General features: G+C 37.5%; 1 protein-coding gene across 2 annotated transcripts in view; it reads right to left on the bottom strand.

Annotated features, from left to right (window-relative positions):
• VWA8 (von Willebrand factor A domain containing 8) overlaps positions 1-21788 on the bottom strand; it is a 196166-nt gene that overhangs the window by 81560 nt on the left and 92818 nt on the right. For both annotated transcript variants that reach the window (XM_074564766.1, XM_074564775.1), the window contains 4 exons: positions 9418-9493; positions 8600-8735; positions 7158-7277; positions 5000-5205 (listed from right to left, as the gene is read on the bottom strand). In XM_074564766.1, the coding sequence (XP_074420867.1) occupies positions 5000-5205; positions 7158-7277; positions 8600-8735; positions 9418-9493 (538 nt within the window). The remainder of the gene's footprint in view (positions 1-4999; positions 5206-7157; positions 7278-8599; positions 8736-9417; positions 9494-21788) is intronic.

Consider the following 21788-nt stretch of genomic DNA (forward strand, 5'->3'; position numbering starts at 1 on the left):
GAAAAAGCCCACAGCCTTATAAAAATGTACACCACAGTTAAGTTTAAAAACATGTAAAGCTAGTTAGTACTCAGTGTGCAGGACCCTCTCTCAGTCTGTTTTCAAGTGAGTCTTCGTTTCGATAACAAAAACAAAACACGTCCAGAAGTGTGCATGCTTTATATAACCAAAACCTTTCCTTAAGTAATTATTTCAGAACACTTATGATGATGAATACCACATTTTACATGTTCTTCCCTTCTCACTGTGAAGTACAACCAACAAACTGGCACCAAACTCTCTCGTTTACTCATGACCTACTCTTTTACCTGCCCTCAACTAGTTACTGCAGAAATCTTCGTCAAGTGCTTCAAATATTATCTGGTTTTCACTAGTAGTCTCCAAGTAGGTCCATGGTTTCCCGAATCATTGTGTAACTTCTGATATCGGTACCCTTCTCCGCAATGAATTGCTCAATAGTTCCATGCCTCTTGATCAGTAGGACATCATAAAAAAATTTATTGCCTCAGGTACAACTGATCGCTGCTGTCAATAAAACCTGTTCTGAACACAAGCCACTTGTGAAAAGGCCCTTCACTTCAGTTATTAAAAAAGTCACAACTCTCTTCTTTCAATCAGAACAAATCCAACCACTTTTAACTGCCTGGACAACTGCTTACTGAAGAAAGGCAATAACAGCCCACTTGAAGCAAATAAAAATAAAAAAAATCAGAAAAAAAAGAAAAAAAAGTTTAATGTTTGAGTTGAACATTTAAAAAAAAAAATCATTTGGTTTCTATTGATTTTTAAAACCAGATTACTGGAGAAAATATTGATCTCTCATCAGTCTGTCTGGTTCTCATTCATTGATTCTTCCCCTTACAAGTGACACCTCTGTGTGTACCTCAGAGTATTTTCACAGTTTAGATTGTTGGCTATTCCTTAAAATAGCAAGTAACATAGGTTTTGATTTTAACAATTTTATATTTTTATATATATATTTTATGCTTTATTGGATACAGAGTTGTGACAGAATTCAGCTTGGTGAAAAATCCGTATTTTTATGGAGCTAACTTTCCATGAGTACATGTATTGCTATAGTCTGCTTAAAGGCTACCAGCAAAGTAGTACTTTCCTAGCACAAGTATAGAATCTTAATTAAAATATGCTATACACATTGAGGTCTACTGTACTTCTACCACTACCCTGAAAACAAAGTGACAAATTATTTGGTATCCAGTCTGTAATGAATCCACATTTTTGTTTGAGAGACTTCTACCTTGTGTTCTTACTACTGCTCACTTCCCTACATATTCCAGTGCCTTCAGACACTCGCATGTATCCCATCCTGCCAGCAGCATCCCAAAGGCCCACCCTGCTCTCAAGACACCAACAGATCTCTCCCTACCTGCTCATTCCTCCCTGCCCTTGGCTTCCCCCTGTATCCCTGATGTCCTTTTCTTGAGCGCTGCCAGCTCTCTCTGTGTCTCCTCAGTTGTCCTGTCAGCAGGGCATAAAGCACCACGTCTATGGCTCATCCTGAGCGACAGGAATACTAATTGATTAACCAGTGCTCATGTCTTCAGTGGGCACCGTCTACTGCCAAACAAAACAGCTGAATTTTCCCCCTGCCTTTGCATTCACAGGAACACTAATTTCAATCTCTTCCTCTCTGTCACATAGCCACTGATTTTGATTAAAGCAGCAGACACCTAATTATCTTTGAAAACTGGTAACTGAGATTCACTGTGGTTGGCCAAAAGGGTAAAAGGTTATTATCGATGTGCGTTTGGCAGCAAGGTGAGAAAGGGATACCAACTGTGATTTGATAAGCCTAGTTTCCTTTTGAGATTAGGCCGAACAGAAAAAAGTACTGTCTTAGCACAAAAGTGTACCGAACAGGCCTAAAAGCATGATGATTAGTAGAATTCAGGGCCAGAAGGTACCTTAGACATTCACTGCTTGAAAACTGTTATACTAGTGCCTACTGTTAGGAAGTAATCATAGAATGGTCTGGGTTGGAAGGGACCTTAAAGATCATCTAGTTCCAACCCCGCTGCCGTGGGCAGGGACACCTCCCACTAGACCAGGTAATCTCAGGTACAAACAAGAAAAAAGGCCTATGGAAAAATCTCAGCTTTCCCAAACTCAACAGAGTTAGTAAAAAAGCTATTTCCATTTTATCTGGACTGATGTGGCTTGCCTGATCGCCATCTACCAGGGACATCAGGTTAATCTTGACTCTGCAAAACAGCATACAAAAGATCTTGTGAAAACTAGTATATTAGATTGCAGAAGAAGCAATCATAGCATACACCAGTAGTTATGGGCAGCACATGGCAACCCAACGGAGAGAGAACAGAGCTTCACAGCTTGCCCGTACGTCATTATAAGCATCAATAGTTCCGACATTTGACACAATCTGAAAACTGCAGGTTGAGTGAGACAAAAAGGCTATATTCAGGACACCTGCAATCTAGAGCCGCAAGACCCTAATTCCCTATACAATCTGTGGGGAGAAACAGGTGCAGCAACCAAGTTAGGCAGCCACAGTGGACAACTTTCCCTATGCCTGCAGTTTTAGGTCTTCAAACTAGTTTGGTGTCTCAAGCTTCACCAAAAAACCTTTTCCTTAAGAAAAAAGTTAGTATAGAGGCAACTTAGCTCCGAATGCAGCGTCTAAGCTACAACTAAATTGCTATGGGTTCCCTACTTGCATAATCTTTATGGGAATATGCTCTTGTAACTACACTGTAGACACAATCTTGTATGTTGACAACTACAATTAATCAGATTGCAGAATTTAGCCTAATAATGCGTTGATGTCACAGTAATCACAATATTCTCTTTACTGACTAGCCCCAACACTCAGATCCTCTCTCAGATAACAGTAATCAACAGTAATTTTTTCTCTGAAACAACCAACTCTTTTTTTGCAGAAGCAAAGAAGTACAAAATTATGTGAAAGAAATCAACACAACAGTACAAAGAGAGTGGGTCTGTGGAACTGCTGTAAGGGAAATTGTTTAACAACATGACTAACTTCCCTCCTTCCTTCCTAAGGAGCAGCAATTTTATTGACTCATTTCCCTCCTTCCTCTTTCTTCTCTACCTGAAGACCTAAAAGCTTCTTACTTCAGAATAACCATTATGTTTATATTCATTGTTTACTTTTGGCTACTCCCAGCCTTTTTATGATTCAGATTGAAAAACAAGCTACAGTAAACAAAAAGTTGCATCCTCTCAAAGAGATGGGGATCTTGAAAACAAATGTTACAGAAGAAATCAAAGCTGCATGTTGGACATTTCTGTGGATATTTACACTTGGCTTTGAAAGAGGTGAAAACTTAGTAGACGGGAAACTTCCACACTGATCTGTGCCCAATGTCCAGGTTGAAGTGACCATACTAATCTGGTTAAGTGAAGGAGACAGAAGCAGAGGTTAAGTGCCCTTAAAACAATTAGCAATGCAGATCTTCCAATCTTCAATTAGATGCTATTCACGCTCAAAGAACAAACGAATTAAGTCCATATGTTTCCGCACCATTTGGTGACAGAAGACAGCGCAAAGTTCAGATTACTTGGAGACAGAAGGAAGGAAGGAGGTTAGGATGGAAGGTAGGAACAGCCAAAGTATGAAGACAGGAAGTTCACTGAAGAAAAACCCTAAACCCCCAGCCTTTCAGCTGCACAGCAACTGTTCCTCAAATTTCTAGTTTTTGCACTTTCATTTAGTATGTAAGTCTGTGTTTAAAGAAATCAGTGACATTATCAATATGGTACATGTTCCCATCAGTTTGGTAAGCAAATACCTATCAACTGCTACTGGATCCTAATAAAATACTCTGCTTACATGTTTATTTGGATGGATTCCTCAACTTTCAGGTCTGAATTTTGTTAACTCTTAGTACGAAATTATAAAGACAGCATTATTTTTTATTTATATTGTTGACATCATAGTAGCACCAATTTACTTTGTCTCAAGACTGCATTGCACCCTAGAGACCACAGAGCACAAAAATCTATCCTCCCCACAAAATCTAGATGAACTGAAGACTAAAGACTTTTAAAAGTAGTAATTCTAAGCTGCAGGATCTAAAAGTCTGTGTATGTGAGTATGCTCCTGAGCACAAACACAAAACCATCATGCGACCTTGTTATACTATGCAGTGTTAAACACGGGAACAGGAGGTCAAATAATTTGTGAGAAATTATATTCTAATTGTAATAATTACATTAATATTTCCACTAATCCTTTTCAATCTAGGATTCGGTAATTCAAGAAACAGTCTATAAATTAACAAATTACCGAATTTATGCTTAGAAAATAGAACAAAATAAAAGCACTGCTATTTCCAAGTGCATTAAGATAATTTATATTTCAAATACTTCAAACAAATGGATCCTTTAATTTGTAAAGGCAGAAGTCAGGCTCTACTGTAATCTTTAAAAAAACCCATCATTAAATCAGAGTTCATGATTTTTCAGTTAAAATGTGTGTAGGAAGCAATCATGCATTCTAAGTACTTGTTTGCTAAGTTGTTATCCATCTAACATTTTCCTTAGAAAAAATCCACCAGTGATGTATTACTGTTATGCAGCAGGAACTTGTTTTCCCCCAGGAAACGATTAAAACCAAAAATTTTACAGCAGCATAAAGTGAGCAGTTGAACTGTCCTAGAAGCACTGTATGCTGAATATGGAATTCTATAATGAAGGCTAAGATGAACATTGCATACTGTATTCTCAGTATGAATGTGGTATTTTCTCATGCAGTAGAAAAACAGACTCTCAGGGGGTTTTTATGTCTATAAATAAACATACAGAAAAAATATCTGCCTTTGTACATCTGCGATCCTTACCCTCAGACTACCTGAGCATTCCTTCAAAATGCAAAACTTTTCATAAGATTGAAATAAAAATGCGTGATCAATAATGGCATCTTTTTTCTAAAACCTTCACGCGTTAAAAAATTAGTAGTAATGAACTCAAGTTTTCAACGAAATCTGACATACTGTACCTGTAAATGTTTTACAATATTCACAACTTCTCTAGTTGAATAGGGATAGTTAATAATTCCTTGGTCAGCTAAGTCCCTGAGTTCTCCAAAAGCAGACACCAGTTTCTGAAGAATTGGCTCTGGAACATCAGGACCATATTGTCTAAGCATAGCCAATTCGGACTCTGGTTTGGGATTATCAACAGCATGGCAACTAAAAATGTCCCCTAAAAAGAAAAAAAGCATACAGTTAAGTAACTTATAAAAAGATAGCATCACAACAGCCCCTTTAAATCTCATACAGCACCTTAAATGGAAAAGCAATGGCTCAAGAGGATGCAGGGTACCTGCTTGTTAAAACAAGACAAAAGCTGCTCTGAAAAATGTGAAGGATGAACTTGCTATGAAGAACATCAAGGTTCCTGGCGACATGGAAATCTCTCCTGTCATTTTAATGAAGGTGATCACAAGGGAGAAATTAACTTCAAGAAGAGACACAAGTCAAATGAATCCAGAAAAAACAGAAAAGAAAAAAGGTTTAAAGAAAGAACAACTGGTTAAATGGAATCAATTTGTGAACACCTTCAAAACACCACAGGATGCAGGGTAATCTTGATATGCAGGAATGCCCTAATGCAAACCCAAGTGAGAGTTCCAGGGGAAATCCTGGATTTATCTTTTCTCTCCGCCTGTTTAGAAGTATGGTAAGAAATTTGGCAAGAGAGTCTTTTCCATGTATTTGCATTATATTAGTCCCAATCATATAATCTATAAAATTGAGTTTATTCGTAAAGAGTCCTTTAACAGTCGTACAAAACTTTGCAGAAGCATGATTAGATCCTGCTGAAAAAGAACTTGGATTAAAAGCAGAAGAGCCCCTCCGCTTGAAAAACAAAATCAACGAAGAACTCCAAAACCTCAACCAAGCCTCTGCGGTGCGGGCCAAAAGCAATAATGCTGGGATGATCAATTTTGTTTAAAGGGTCCATGTAAGGAGGGAAATTGGGCCAAGAAAAAGAAATCGGCTATATTGAAAACATCTTGGGGCAACATAGCTGGGTGGAATTCAGAGCCAACGAGTCTCTGACACAGAATGTCCATTCACTGGGAACTACATCTGATAAACCAAAAGCTACCGTGCAATATGGAATTAGGTTTTGCACCTGCTTTTATGAGGAGGTTATTATTTTTTTGCAGAATAAGCATTACAGCCAAAGCTAACGGATAAAAACAGAGAAATTAAGGTGCCTGCATATAAATGGCTAAACTAACATAAATAGCACAGTCAGTGGAGTCTGGAGGGATATTCAGTTCGTAGCCCTGGTGCAACACTGCCAAAGCCTTGCCAGAGGCCCACTTAGACTGACGCTGGACTATACAGGCCAATGAATTCTTCATCACTTGCCCTTACGCAATGGAAATTCTCGTGATGAAGCTGCAGGGAATCTTTGCTGATCCACAGGACTTTTAGGACCTACCAGGAGCTTTCTGAAATGAGGTTGCTGTTGATGTGAAAAACTTTGATGTGAAACTTGGACAGCCTTACCTGAATCTAGGATGAATTCAATATCTTGTCAAATATATATATTTTAATAAGGCCTAACACACACGGCCATGGGCAAGGAGAGGCTAATGAGGATTAAGAAGCAGGTAGTACGGTGCTAACACCAAAAAAAGACAGTAGCCTCCACTGCTGAGAGGAGAGAAAAGAACCATCCATCAAGCTCCCATCTTTTGAACTGAAGAGGACAGCACCTGGCCCGTGGCTTGTTTGATACAGGGAAAAAAAGCGGTGAGCGGTTGTATCAACCATTGATGTCAGGTATCAAGCTACTTAAAGCTCATGTTTTTGCTATATTTGTATACAATATACACCCATAAACAAAGATTTCTTGTAACCTTGTCTGTCTGTTGTGCTTTTCCAACTCCCGTAAAACAAATTAGTTGTAACACAGATAATCACATATAGCTGTTCACTTCAGGGCAAGTTCATGCACTTTTATTAAAATATATAAATTTACACCTTAGTCTTCAAGCTGAATCTTACCCTGAGTGTCTTATGTGAAACAAAGTATCAATGTGCATAAGGACCCCTTCTCCACATGAAATCTAATGAATAAAGACAGTCATTCTATTAAACGATTCTATTAAAGATCACCATTTAACATGAATCGCTTACCTAATGTGCCAAAAAAGTCATTACCCAAGAAAGGAAATCCAGGTCTATTTGCTAGAACTATCATTCTAAAATCAGGATGAATAACTATGACATTTTCTCTCCCCTCTACATGGGCTTGATCTGGAAAAGAAATAAAATTTATTAACTGCATATTTAAGCTTTGCATTATAAATGAATTAAACAAGCATAATTAGATTAGAAGAATTCTTAGAATTCAAAGAATTCTTCTAATCTAATTATGTTCTTCTTAGAATTAGAAGAACAGTTACAAAAAAAGGCTGAATGGCCTCTTAGCACGCCATTCAACTATGAGTGTTCTAGGTTTCATTTTAAAGTTTCATGATTTGTTTCATGAAAATTTAACCCAAGTGTTTCATTTAAAACAACAAAAACGCATCCAGTGTTCTTGGGGTGTGGACTAGCTGTCCTGTTTATATTTCATTTCACCAAAATGCTGAGGCCAATGATGAATAAAGTTTCTTTTTATATAGGTCTGACATTATCTGATCTGGGAATACAGGACTGAAATTCCTCCTGGATATTACAAAAATATGTGAGAAGCCAGAGACACATGATTTCATACATGTGAAGTATCCGTTTCTCCAAAATGAGTCAAACCGGTCCCACTTGTTCCTTTACTGCATGTTTCCAGGGGCACAGGGAGTTTAGGAATCCTTTTACCTCCTCTAAAAAACTAAAGTAATAATTGAGACTGGCTAGCAATATATTTTAAAAAATGCCCACCTACAGTTTATAATGACAAGCAAAAATCAAGCGTTGTGCTACACAAGTGCTGAATGATTGCTCCATTCATACTTAAACATTGTTCCCAACATTGTTAAAAACAAACTCATTACAGCGCCTACTAACACCAAGAGGGCATTTCAAACATGGCCTTTCTTTGAAAAATAATGAAAAATATTTAGTTCCTGTAATTCCCATGAATTAAACTCCAGTAAATTACAAAACACTTTCATCCTGCAGGATATATTTAAATAATATAAGCACATGCAACATTTGATTAGATGAAAGCCTTAACAATTCAACTTTATATATACTCATATCTTCAATCCTAGATTTGATCAAATTATACACCAACTGTCCAGATGGGCATAACCAAGATCATAATTTGGTCAACTAGACCTTTACTTCTTATGGTGAATTAGATGCAGAGGGGTCAACTTAGAGTTTGTTTGGCAGTTTGTGGGGGGGGTTTGTGTTTCTTTTTTTTTTTTTAATTTTCAGCAAAATTCATGAGAATGGTAATTAAGAAAACCTTTGTGGCTATTGCAAAAGCAGTAAAGAAAATGACAGTAAATTCTTTAATTGTTAACCCATTAGCATCACGTACTTTTTCCACTTGGACTCTTTTGGGTCTCTACTTAGTAACTCAACATGTTACATTTTACTCTAAATGATCAAAAAGCTTTCCATCTACTTACTGGCAACAATTCGCCTTCCATCTGACAAAACCATTTCCCCACTTTCTACTAAAGTTTTTAAGACACAGGTAACATTCGTTGGTGCTTTGTCTGCCTCGTCAATTACCAATATATGTCCGAACTTCACTGCTTTTACCTGCAAAAGAATCAAAACATCAGAACTCCCCAAAAATTACTGCAAGAAACTGCATTACTGATTTCTCAGCCAGTAGTAGTGACATGTTGCTGGCAGTAAGACAAGAAAGGGACTCGGTGCACGGATACGCCACAAACGAACTGCAGCAGAAAGAGGAAGGAGGTGAGACAAGAAAGGTGGGTGTTTCTCTTTCTTCAGGATGGGGATGGAAAGGGCTGTGGGTAGGGAGGGAGGTGAGGAGCCTGACTGAGAATGGAGCGCTGACAGAGAAGTGCAAAAGCAGTCTGCGTCTACACTGTCAACACGAAGCTGAAAGAAATAAAGAATGGCTGCAAGAGCTGTCTGGAGTCCAACTTAGCAGGTAGATGCGAGATGCTACAAAAGAGAAGGAGAAAAATACCACTCTACCAGTTAGAATGTGTCAGGTTAATACTAAATTATTTTCCATACTTATTTTGTGCATGCAGGCTCTCAAGACTATCATCTTACTCAGCATTTGGCACAACAAACATGACAAATGTGACCAAAGTAAAAGTTAATGAAACGTTACCACAGTCACTGACTATGCCATGAAAGTAATCAAATCACAAAGCATTTTCTCATTTGGAAAGCCAGCATGTTTAAACTGCTTGTTTTTAATGAAAAACATTTCCAAATATATAATCCAAATGTTACTACTGACCAGTGGTGAATCTTCATATATGATAAGACCATCTTTAACAGAAGGTTGTAGGGTAAGGCTTTGTACAGTGGTATCCCTGAAATACAGAAAAATAGACAGTATTAATTAAGATACACAGGAATTTTAGTTGCAATAAAATGCAAAATGAATAAGTGAAAAACTGAAGGCTCTCTTTTTCTAAGAGGAAAAAAATTAAATATATATATATTTTTTTTTTTAGAATTCTCAAAGAATTTGAACTGAGAACAGTGCAGTGCCAGCTTAGTGGTCAAAGGTCATATCCCTGTCTCTGCCAGGGTTTTCACGGTAGTTCTCAATTTCTCATACACCCTGTAAATGAAAATGCTGAAAATTGAATGCGTATCTTTTGCACGTAGGCACATTACTACTGTTACTTCTATTTCTAGTTAAGCATGCTTAAACTGTCATAACAAACAGTGGAATCTCCCCAGAAGACCCAAACAAGAATTTGCAGTATCATAGTCAAATCATTAACGTTTTAGTTGCTCTTCTTCATGTACCACCAAGAAAAAAAAAAGAGACTAAAAATACTCATGTGGAATTCTAAAAATCAAGTATTTTTAGTTCTATCTAAACCACACCAGATGGAATAATTTTTACTAGCACTTGCTGTATTTTATATCATGGACAGTGTACGCTCTTAGATGGGACAGAGACTTTAATAGCATAGTATTTCTTTTTGAAATTGCCTTTGTGTTAGAATTGCTCAAATGATTTTTTTCATTCAAATTCAAAACAGTGTTAATTAAAATCTGTAATGAGAATATTCCTTAATCTTTGCTATTTTCATCTATTCCAACCACCACCGAATGTACAGATAAATAAACCCCAGTTGCAATTCAGAAAGGCCCAGCAACAGACATGGCCACGCTGGATTTACCTATGGAAATTACATCCGTAATCTAGGGCAAGCCCCTCCTGATTCTTCGAAATACTTGTCAAAACCTTTGTCCGGATCCGTAAAACCAACCCCAATTACCTTGGGGTTCAAAGGGATCAATGCGCTAAGGAATAACCCAGAGATGGGTGATGACAGAAGATCCCCATGACTCCCACGGTTTCACGGGCAACAGGATATCCAATTCAATCTTAGGGCAAGCAGGCTATGCCATCCCGTTCCTCCTGAATTTCAGATTTTGGATTAGTCTGTGTCAGCAGAATGAGGGGCTATTCACGTGATATAACCCATCAGGAGAGCCTCACTTATGCCGCTTGAGATCCACACGCTGGTTGATAGGTGAGGTTGGTAACCTTTGCACTGCGTGTGAGATTTGATGCAACAAAAATCTCTTACCTTTCCCAGCCGTGCCGTATAACAGAACTGTTTGCTTAAGCTACGCTGACTCACTGTTCCAAATACCCACCTTAGTCCTATCTTTAATTTTGTAACACCTTGTAAAAAAACCAATAATCTTCTGATAAGCTCCGTGGGTACAGGAAATCAAACACAGTACTGTTTGCAGCAAACTATTAAATGGCCAGCTTCCAATTACACTTTTAAACTGACAGCATAGCATGCAAATTTCCTTTATTTGATCCTGCTGTCAGCAGGATTTCTGTCCCTAACAACTAATAATTTCTTGTTTAGCTTTAAACTCATGATTGATTTATCCCAGTGTTTCCCATGCACAGGAATAAAGCATAGGGCGGGAACAGAGATTTTTTTTTAATATTTGGCCACTTCATCTGAACTTTAATTGGGAAAGGTTACAAAGCTGGGATCACCTCCCTTTCATTCAATCCTGTTAAATGGGGCCTCCCATAAGCAGCAACGCTCCCCAAAATAGTAATAGTGATACGGTATTCACATGCAACACGTATTTTTTTTAACCACCAAAATAAGCAGTAGCACTAACCTATTACCTTAGAAATCCTACCACCAACATAAAAACAAAGCTTCTATTGTCATCCTGCTTGTCTACCCATTTCTACATTGGCCAGAGAAATCAATAACGGATGCAAAAATAACAATAAACCAATGACCACTGTTTCCTGAGCACAGCTTATTTAGGGACTAAATTCTCAGATTGTACGTACCAGCCTACCTCCATTAGCAGTTATCATTTCTGGTTCAATATTATACAGTCGCAGATGTAGAAGAATTTTACAATATGTAAACTAAACCCTGGAGTGCATGAAAGCACAGCCACACGTTACTAATTAGTCAGAAATAATTCATGGAAAAGGAAGGAATTAATCCAAGGAGAAAAGAGAAAGGATTTGACAAACCTGAAGTGTGATCTCTTAAGTAACAGAAAGGAGAAAATGGGAGGATCTAAGGAAAGCGTAGGACAAGAATAAGGTAAAGGAAGGTGAAGCATTACAGGATGTTTTACAGATCATAAAGTTGCAATTAGCAGTCAATGCATGAAAAAACCAAAGTGAACAGAGAGTGGCAGCAAAGGAAGATCTCTAGTGGTGGCATGGATGGGCAAAGGTGGCAACAGAAGAAAAGACACAAGCGTTAAATGGCATTTTACTGTAACACTAAATAGTGTATTTTACTTCTGGTGAGCTAGTTAATCCTCTGGCTCTGCAGAGATTACCCACAACCACCTGATATGGAATAACAACTTGTGCTTAAGTAACACCAGCAGCCCACAGAAATCCTTAGGATGATCTCAGTCTTCAGGGAAGACAGAATTGACCCTATCTTTGGCGGAAATAAACAGTGGTAGAGTTTACAGTTTACTTAAGTGCTAGTACGAAAGTTGCATGAATCAAAAAAAAAATGAAGAATGAATCAAAATGAAAGAACAATTGACATCCTAAATCCAGTTTCTAATTCTTTTTCTTATTTTATCAGCGGTTCCCTCCTTTCTTCTACTTTGTTGTTATTCAGCTCTAATATTTTAAGGAAATATTTTAGGCGATTTGCAATGTATTATAGAAGCTAAAGATACAGCCAAATATTAATTCCATCGGCTTGATGACATAAGTGAATGCAAAACTCCTAGACTTGTTTAAGCTTTTACATTCAGCCGTGTACATAAGAATGATTTTGCCAGGGTTAGTACAGATAAATGCTATTTTCCTTTCAGAATCATAAGCTACGCAATTAGATGTCATTAATTTCTGTTCTTCAGAAACCTAACATGACCTAAACACAGTAAAGAATGGCTAAAAATAATCTGCCTCTTTAGGGTTTTCTTCTTCATAAATTTCTACTTTGTAATGAATTATGTAAACATAAAGACACTGAAATATAGAATAATAAAAATATGCTAAGTCTGAAATATTTCTGAACAATACGGCTTGCCGATTTTCCTAAATGTAAAATATGTCTGGCACTCAAAACATTAGACTGCAGAATTTCACTCCCACAGGAAAGGAACTAAAAACTGTAATTCACGTTCCCTTATTAATTTTAGCATCTTAATATTAACGAGGCTCTAACAAAGACATGAATATCACATTTGTCACCCAAGATGAAAATAGTTCTGACACAAAGAAGCAAGAATGTGGGAATGTAGAAGCAAGTGAGAAAAACTGTCTGACATACTGTCATCCTACTCAACTGAACTGATTTGTCTTCTCCTGAATGTAAAAGAAAAATATGAAAAGCTCACTAATGTCCTTCCCTAAGAATGTATTTTTATTTTTATCAAGGAAGCCGTCCTCACAAACTCTCTATGGAAAAAAAAGAAAAGAAAATAAAAAAAAAATTAAAGATCTGCTACTGAAACTCAGCAACTCTTCTGACAGTACCACTCAATTCACAGTAGGACTTCTGAGAATTCTTTTGATGTCTTTTTGTTTATAAGCTCACGTCACTGCCTTTTATATATTTTTTTGCTAGTGGTGCATTATTTACCCTAAAGGCAGCTTTTTCTGAGGTCTATAGACTTACTCAAACATACCAGTCTCTGACAGCTAGTATTTCTTTGACAGCAATGCCTTCTTTCCAGGGAAGAACTATGAGATGCGGCAGGAGAAATCTCCATCAACTGCAGAGACTGTTCAGTCTATTCTGTCCCTGACAATTTTCAAGATTCACCCAAATTCTATTACATAACTGAATTGAAAAAATTACTTCAAAAAGAGAGGAGAGGAACTGCACCTGATAGCTATTCTATTGTTTTAGAATAGAATTCTCCTCTATACAAACCCAATGAGTTCAGCATTTCTTAGTCCATTCACTGGAGACAGAAACTTTCTTCCAGGTTCTTTTCAAATGAATATTTGGAGTTGTTTGGAAGAGCTGAATACCCCTATCGATAGATCTTGAAACAGAGCAAGATGGGAAGCAAAGATGGAAAGAAAGTAAATCTCCAAGCATTCTGGATATCCTGTGCTGAGACACAGAAGCTAGAACTAGCCAGGAGGAAAAATTACGAAACAAAGGAGAATGATATTCCTCTTCTGATTAAATTTGTGTGAGTTCATCTGGAGGACTATCCAGCTGAAAGATGCGTCTTTAGAGAAATGAAATCAATGCATGAAATTCTTCATTATAAATGTTAATGCTGTCTATATGACACATCTACAAATATTCATTTTATGTTCTGACACTTGTCCTTCCCAGAACACTGAAGTGTAAACATCAAAACAGAATTTGATCCATTTTATAATTTACTCATTGACATTTAACTTAAGAAAAGGAAAAGGTATTCCAATGGTTTATTTTAAGACTTGAGCCCCCAAGGAGGCTTATGTCCAAATACAGGACACGGTGTCAGGACCTTAGTTAACATTACGAACATCCATATTTCCTGAAATTACTCCATCTTGACAAGTGCTGAAAAATCCTGTCCTGGCTTTTGTATGTACTTACTCTGAGGCTGAAAGGCTAAGAGCTTATCTATGGAAGGTAACCTTGTGTTTTAAGGGTTGGCGCTCATGGTAACAAGCTTAGATAAACCAGATTCAAGTTCGGCCTTCCTCTTATTCTCCCAAATTAAACTTTATGGTAGTTGAAAGGAAAAAGCAGACACACAGAATATACGCTCTAAGAATTGTTGTTCTTCATTGTTGTGAGATATCTCGGTAAATACCTATGTACATAGATACATATATCTTCTCAATTACGTTTCAATCAGACATGAATATAGCCATCTGCTGTGACCTAATTTTAAGAGTATTTGAAAAATAATTAGGCCAAGGGCCATCTGAAGCTGTTAATTGGTCAGCTAATCCACTCATGGATTATCCTGATGAAGAGCAGGTGATCTGAACACAAAGAAAGAATCTGCATGACTTCAGCATTTACGAATTAATTTGTTTTGCAAACCTATCATACAGTCATTGCATTGAATGATCTGACCACTATATTTAGGGAATTCTGAAATATCTGAAAAGCCAACCAGCCGCCTCATTTCTCTGTTAAAATGACACTGTAAAGCCTTTTTGACTTATCTCTATGCACTGATAATTAAATCCCAATTTTTTTCTGCTAGGCCATTATAGCTACACAGCAGGACATATATTTGTTTAAAATCCAAGAAATTATTTGGCGTATAAAGGTACTCGTTAGTCAGTACGACTGCGGGTGGCAGAACAAAGACAAAAGGGAATTGTATGTTTAATTCAGGTTATACGTGATCCATCTTTCAAAACGAGATGCAATGTGTTTACATAATTTGTTATAACAACATAAAAAAATTCACTCACCCTAATTATAAAATCCATAAATGACACCCTACAGCTCCCCTTATTATGTATAAGAATACATTACACCGAGTAAACAGCAAGAAAATGTTACTTCAGCTTTAGAGGAAAATGAAACAAAGGGGTCTTCTAACCTAAGTTATTTCTCCGTAACAGCCACACAGCACGATATTCATGCTGAATTCAATTCCTACAAAAAGATAAATGAAGGAGCTCTCTAACACCTGGAATCTGACAATAGCAGAGCAGTCTGACAGCTTGTGAAAAGCTGACATTGGGAACAGAGACCATTAGCTTGCAGGAACTCCTGGAAGCTTTGCAGTGCAACTCTGTATTGATTGAAAATGTATTTAAGAAACGGGAAAAAAAGAACAGGCAGAGTAAAAAAGCATAAAGACACCCATTATATGCCAGCCAATACATTCAGTGCTTCACAGCATAAATCTTCATAACAAAAATATGTCATCTTATTATTTATTTCCAAACCTGAGCTGCATCAAGAATAAAGCACACACTATAAGGTTACTGTGTACCACATTAAAAGAAAATATTCTAGACACATGCATTCATGACTCAAAATCATCAGGAAAAACTACCTAGCCTTTTTTCCTTTTTTTTTTTTTTTTTTTTTTTTTTTTGTGGCTGCCAACATACAAATACACAACAGACACACATCTTCACTGGATTCCTCTAGCAAACCAGTGCAGCTCAAGAGCACTTGCTTCAACAACAGTCTCCTACAGAAAAAGCTTTTCTGGGTTGTTCGTTGTTAAAAACAGACCTGCAGAGCTATATCAGCATTTAAAGTGTTTTACATGGTCCCATATTCTTTCGAGACAAGATAACTAAATGCAATCCTGAGAACGAGTACACTATAATTCTACAATATCAGATGTTCATCTGTCTCTTGGGCAGAGGAAGTTATTCCTTCTGAAACAGCTTTTTTTCATTAGAAATTAAAAACTCTGGAGTCAATGAAGCTGAAAGGGTAGTTTTAAATGATCTCAATAGATGAAACAGGTAATTAGATTTTATACTGATTATGTGTGCTGAAAAAGAAGGGAAGAAAATTAACATCTAGAGATTAATGGACAGTTTCTAGTAAAGTATTGCTTGTAGGGACACCATAAGCTTATTTTCCTACCCTAAAACCTCACCATAGATTTGATTGTTAAAGATCACAGCAAAATTACATTTATTTTTAAAAGGATAACATATGTAAACTCGGTTAATTTTTGGAAGGAAAGATCATCAGATTACTGTAATTTAATAGGGAACCAGAGAAGGCACAACACAAAAAGTAGTAGATTTCTTAAATGAACCCTGTATCACGCTTTACAAACACAGCAACTTTGACAGGAAGATGCAATACCATTGGTAAATTCTTTGAAAAGAAATGTAACATTAGGAAAAACAGAATAAGGTAGTGTAATACCTTCTAAAATAGTAAGATTATCAGATAATAAATAGAATTTCTATAGCTGTCAGTATTCTGTTGACAGCGGTGAGACATCAAATTCACAACAAAGCCAAATTGCTTTAGAATACATGTTAATGCCTAGAAAAATGGAAAACAAGTGATCTCAACTTGTGAGAAAAGATACCACGTGGAGAACTAAGAGTTAATATGGTTAATTTAAGGGCACAAACCCTTTTATTTAAAAGCTGAAGAAGAAAACTTCCTACATTCTCTATTTTCACGAAAAGGCATCAAAATCATATTTATAAGCAGTTTTAACTTTTTTGACCTTACAGAGAACAGCTCTTGTACACCAAAACCTTTTTTTGTTATATGACTTTATGAAGATTCTTATTCTCTTTTTTGATAATTAACTAATTTCCTAGAAGATTATTTTATTGATATGCAGGAAGAGAACACTTGAACAGAACTAATCGCTTCATATCTTCTGCAGATTCGTGATGCTCTGAGCAGCAGAAACTCCATTCATAAGCCATCAATAAATTATTGACGTAGATTACACTGCAGTCTGCTCATCAAAAGCTTTTATTTCTGTAAGCGACGGTGCTGTTCTTACACAACTAAATAATTGCAGATCTACATACTGAAGACATCAGAGTTGAGGTTGACTAGTTTTACTTATTGTGGCTTTGGCGGCCGCGTATGCAGTAGCTCAGGAGGGATCCAGTTCTCCCACGAGCTAAGAGTAACCAAGTTCCCATCGCAGTGGAAAGGGTTGGTACTTTTTATTCCTGAACGTTCTGAATTGCTTAGAGGAATGCCTGTGGCAGACACACTGCAGAGGAGAAGGCGGGCTGCAATTTTTGCGTTTCCTAGAGCTGATCTATGGCTGAGACAGGGTGAAGGCAGGAAAAACCTCAGAGAATTTTCTCTTTAACAACTGCTCGTTATTTAGACTCATATCATAACAATAATAAATGTTCTAGAAGTTATCAAACTTAATCTCATTACATGAAATGCTCTTATTTTTCTTGTTCTCAAAACAGTGAGTCTGAAGCTGCGTCTTAATTACCGTCAACTTTAACTACTGTTCCATGCTGGCACATTTGGGCATCAGCTAAGGGCAGTGCAAATGGAGTCCCCAACATGGAATAAACACTGCTGGATCATCTAATTTTATGAACGCAAGATAAACTGATTTCTAACAACTTCTTTTTTTTCTCTAATGAACAATTTTGATTTAGCAAGACAAGTTACTACAACATACCTAGAATAAGAGCTATCTGGGGTCATCGAGCTGCTACCTTGCAGAAACTGATGGTAAATCACAGAGTGGTTGAGGCTGGAAGGGGCCTCTGGAGGTTGTCTGGTCCAACCGCCTGGCTCAAGCAGGGCCACCTAGACCCAAGTGCCCAGGACTGCATCCAGACAGCTTTTGGATATCTCAAACATCAAGGAATGTAACGTACACCAAACTTTAAGAAAAGGTACTGACACAGAAAAATGAAAATTGTGCCTTCCTGAACCAAGCAAATGTGCTGCCTGGAACACAGACATTCTTTCCACAATTAATTTTTCTTAAAGGGACTACCAAGACAGATAGGCTTTTGTTTGCTATCAGAGCAATTAGGAGAACAACTCCTGATGGCAGATAATAATTTCAGAGGGCTTCTGTTGCCAGTTGCTCTTTTTAGCTCACACGACTTAAAGCAAACTCAACCCCAGCAGAACAGAGGTGGCAGCTTTCACAGGTCTTCAGTTGACACTATGTATTCTCCACAGTATTTTTCCATTTCTCTTTAGTTGCCTAAACTAAGATTTCAGATGAGAATAAATGACATGTAAATCTTCTTTTCCTTTTTTTAAGCTCATGTATTAAAGACTAGAAATGTATTTTAATGAAGGCTGAGATCAGATAACACCATATGACTCCAAAAACTTGATGTATATATTAATCCAAATGCCTTTAGCATGAAAAAACCAGCATCTTGTTTATACTAGCAGAAACTACTATTAAAAGTGTGCCACTGAATTTTACATCTTCCTAGTCAAATCTAAACTTTCAGGGAACTTTCTATTAGAAGCCTCTTCACAATCAAAAAAAAACCCACCACCAAAACCCAGAAAAAAACCCAAACCAAATAAAAAAAAAAGGACTCACAAATAAAGCCTGCACTAGAAACAAAAGGATAAATACTCTAGTTCTGTAATATAGTCTACACAAAAATAGTAACTTCAAGGAGGAGTAATCATTGTCATTAAAATCTAAAAAGCAGCTTGACAGTACGACTTAATTCCAAACAGATTCAAACCTAATGTTTAACTGACAGGTAAAGGACATTTTACTCCATCAAAGCTATTCTTTGTGTGCAATTAGTTACTAATTTGATGATAAGAGAAGTAAAATTAATCTTTTTTTCTTTGATCACATCAAAGGAGCAACCGTCTAAAGTCCATGATACTTTCTTCTCACATATTTATGCAGGAGAGCTGTGAGCTTACATTTTTATATTTATCTATTACTCTCATCAATGATAAGAAGGATTTTATAGTCTTAACAGGGCACTTGTTCTTGCCTGAGTCTTCTCTAAGGCTTTAAATTTTTTCTTCCTTCTCTGGAATCCTCTTGGCCTAAGGGACTTTGTAATTTAAAGCAAGATATTATCGGCTTCCATCAAAATATTTTTCCTGATTCAATAAAATTTGTTTTACAGATCCACAATTTAGTCTACCAAATTTGGCTTCAGATTTCTGTGTAGAACCACTGGCAATTGCTTTCTACCCAACTCACATGAGGGACAGCAAAAGAAATAACAGCAAGGTTCATAAAATGATGAGGCTTTCCAGGGTCCACACATTTAGGAGCAACACAAACACTTGACTCTCTTACATTTATTTGGAGAACATCAAAGTTTCTAAGAAAGTCATCCAGTGTGTGTTTAATTTCTATGCAGATCTCTTATTGGCCTGTGACTGCACAGGCCTCATAGATTGTCACCCTTCCAGCAGCACCATGAATGCACGCTCAAGGTGAAAGCAATAAAACCCTACAGTTTAATATTAGGCAAGACAACACTATTGTATGTTCCCTAACGTGTAGCCAGTGTCCTGAGTGCACAAAATTGAGATAACCCTCCCTGAGGGGTAAACGAAATTTAGCATTTCTCTGCTGAAACTTATTCTTGTAAAGGAGTGACTGGGAAATCCCAAGCAGATGACAGTTCGTCCTTCAACAAGGAAAAGGAGCTGGATGCTTCTTCAGCGCAGTTCTAGAGAGGCTGTGCAGAGCCTATCCCAAATTACCCTTTTCAGAAAGAGTCCTATAACCTCACAATTAATGCGATGAGAGAGCTGGTTAGACTCCTGATCAACTCCTGATATTAGGCAGTACGCAAGAGGAAGTAGCCAACTTTTTGAGTAATTTATACACCAATATTTTTCTTAAATGCTTTCCTCATTAAATCTTATCACAGCTTCTTTCCAGGCAAGATTTTCAGTTTTATGGTCCCAAAATGATTTATAAGACTTAACAATTTAAAGAAAATAAAAACTCAATGAGATGCTGTAAGAAGGGTTAAGAATAAGGATTTATCACCTCCACAAGCAATCTAAACCCTAAGGTCAGGCTGACCCTTCCATGTGAATCAGTGGTAGAGCAAGTAAACACAGATGTCAGAAAGGATGTTTAAGGAAAAGCACTCTCTTTTTTCTGTCCTCTATCTCCTCTCATCATTTTAAAGTATAAGATATAAAACGTGAGACTTGAAAATTACTCCTGGTAATAGCTCATTGTCTCTAAGGCAAATATTCCTTGCTTGAATGTCACTGACTATATGTAGCATTAGATCAGCAGAACTCCTTACACTACGCCATCGAGACAGTAAAAACAAAACAATCGCAACAAAACAATCGCAACAAAAAAAACCCAACAAAAACCACCACCCCAACCAAACAACCCCAAGCCAGATTTAATAGCATTTTTATGCCGTGGTGTATTTCCCCCTTATTTACATCACAAGATGTTGAAAGCAAACACTTCTAGGATCTCTTCATGATTTTGGCACTTTAATATCATTAAAAAACTAGTTTTTGAAAAATGGCAATCGGATTCATAAATCAGAATACTTCTGAAATTCAGTCTAATTATTTTTGTATATTATTTATTTGATAATTTTATTTAGTACATAACACTACACTTTTTATTAAAGATCTTAATCATACTAATTTTAAAGCTCTTCTCACAGTTTTCTCCACTCCAGCAGTTTCTTCTCTGGCTATATCAACACTTATAAATACTTAAAGGGTGGGTGTCAGGAGGATGGGGACAGGCTCTTTTTGGTGGAGCCCGGCAACAGGACAAGAGGTAATGGGCACAAACGTGAGCATAGGAAGTTCCACCTAAACATGAGGAGGAACTTCTTGACTTTGAGGGTGGCAGAGCACTGGAACAGGCTGCCCAGAGAGGTGGTGGAGTCTCCATCTCTGGAGACATTCAAAACCCTCCTGGACACATTCCTGTGCAACCTGCTCTGGGTGACCCTGCTCTGGCAGGGGGGTTGGACTAGATGATCTCCAAAGGTCCCTTCCAACCCCTACCATTCTGTGATTCTATATCTTAATTATTGCCACCAACAAAGACATTTTAGTGCTAAGGATCTATCTCTCTACTCCAGAACAGCTACTATTCAGTATTGACAATATAGAATCATAGAATTGCCTAGGTTGGAAGAGATCTTTCAGGATCGAGTCCAACCATCAACCTAACACTGACAAAAACCACCACTAAACCATATCGCTAAGCACCATGTCTACCCATCTTTTAAATACCTCCAGGGATGACTTCCCTGGGCAGCCTGTTCTGATGCTTAATAAATAAACCTTTCAGTGTAAAAATTTTTCCTAATATCCAATCTAAACCTCCCCTGGCGTAACTTGAGGCTGTTACCTCTCGTCCTATTGCCTGTTACTTGGGAGAAGAGACCGACCCCCACCTCTCTACACCCTCCTTTCAGGGAGTTGTAGAGAGCGATAAAGTCTCCCCTCAGCCTCCTTTACTCCAGGCCGAACAACCCCAGCGCCCTCAGCCGCTCCTCATGAGACTTGTTCTCCAAGTTATACATACATGCATATTACTTCTTTTATAGCTAATTATGTGAAGTGACAGTCGATATGGGCAAGCTCAAGAGCTCACAATGTCATCCTCATCCATTTTCCTACAGATTCCCTACCTCACTAGAAACTCAGAGCCTCAGGATATGCAGCTGACAAGTGCACACTCATTGCCAGAGAGACTAGCTGAAGCGGAACTAGAGAGTCTGCAACC

Source organism: Larus michahellis, chromosome 1, assembly GCF_964199755.1.
Source record: "Larus michahellis chromosome 1, bLarMic1.1, whole genome shotgun sequence".
Classification (NCBI taxonomy): Eukaryota; Metazoa; Chordata; class Aves; order Charadriiformes; family Laridae; genus Larus; species Larus michahellis.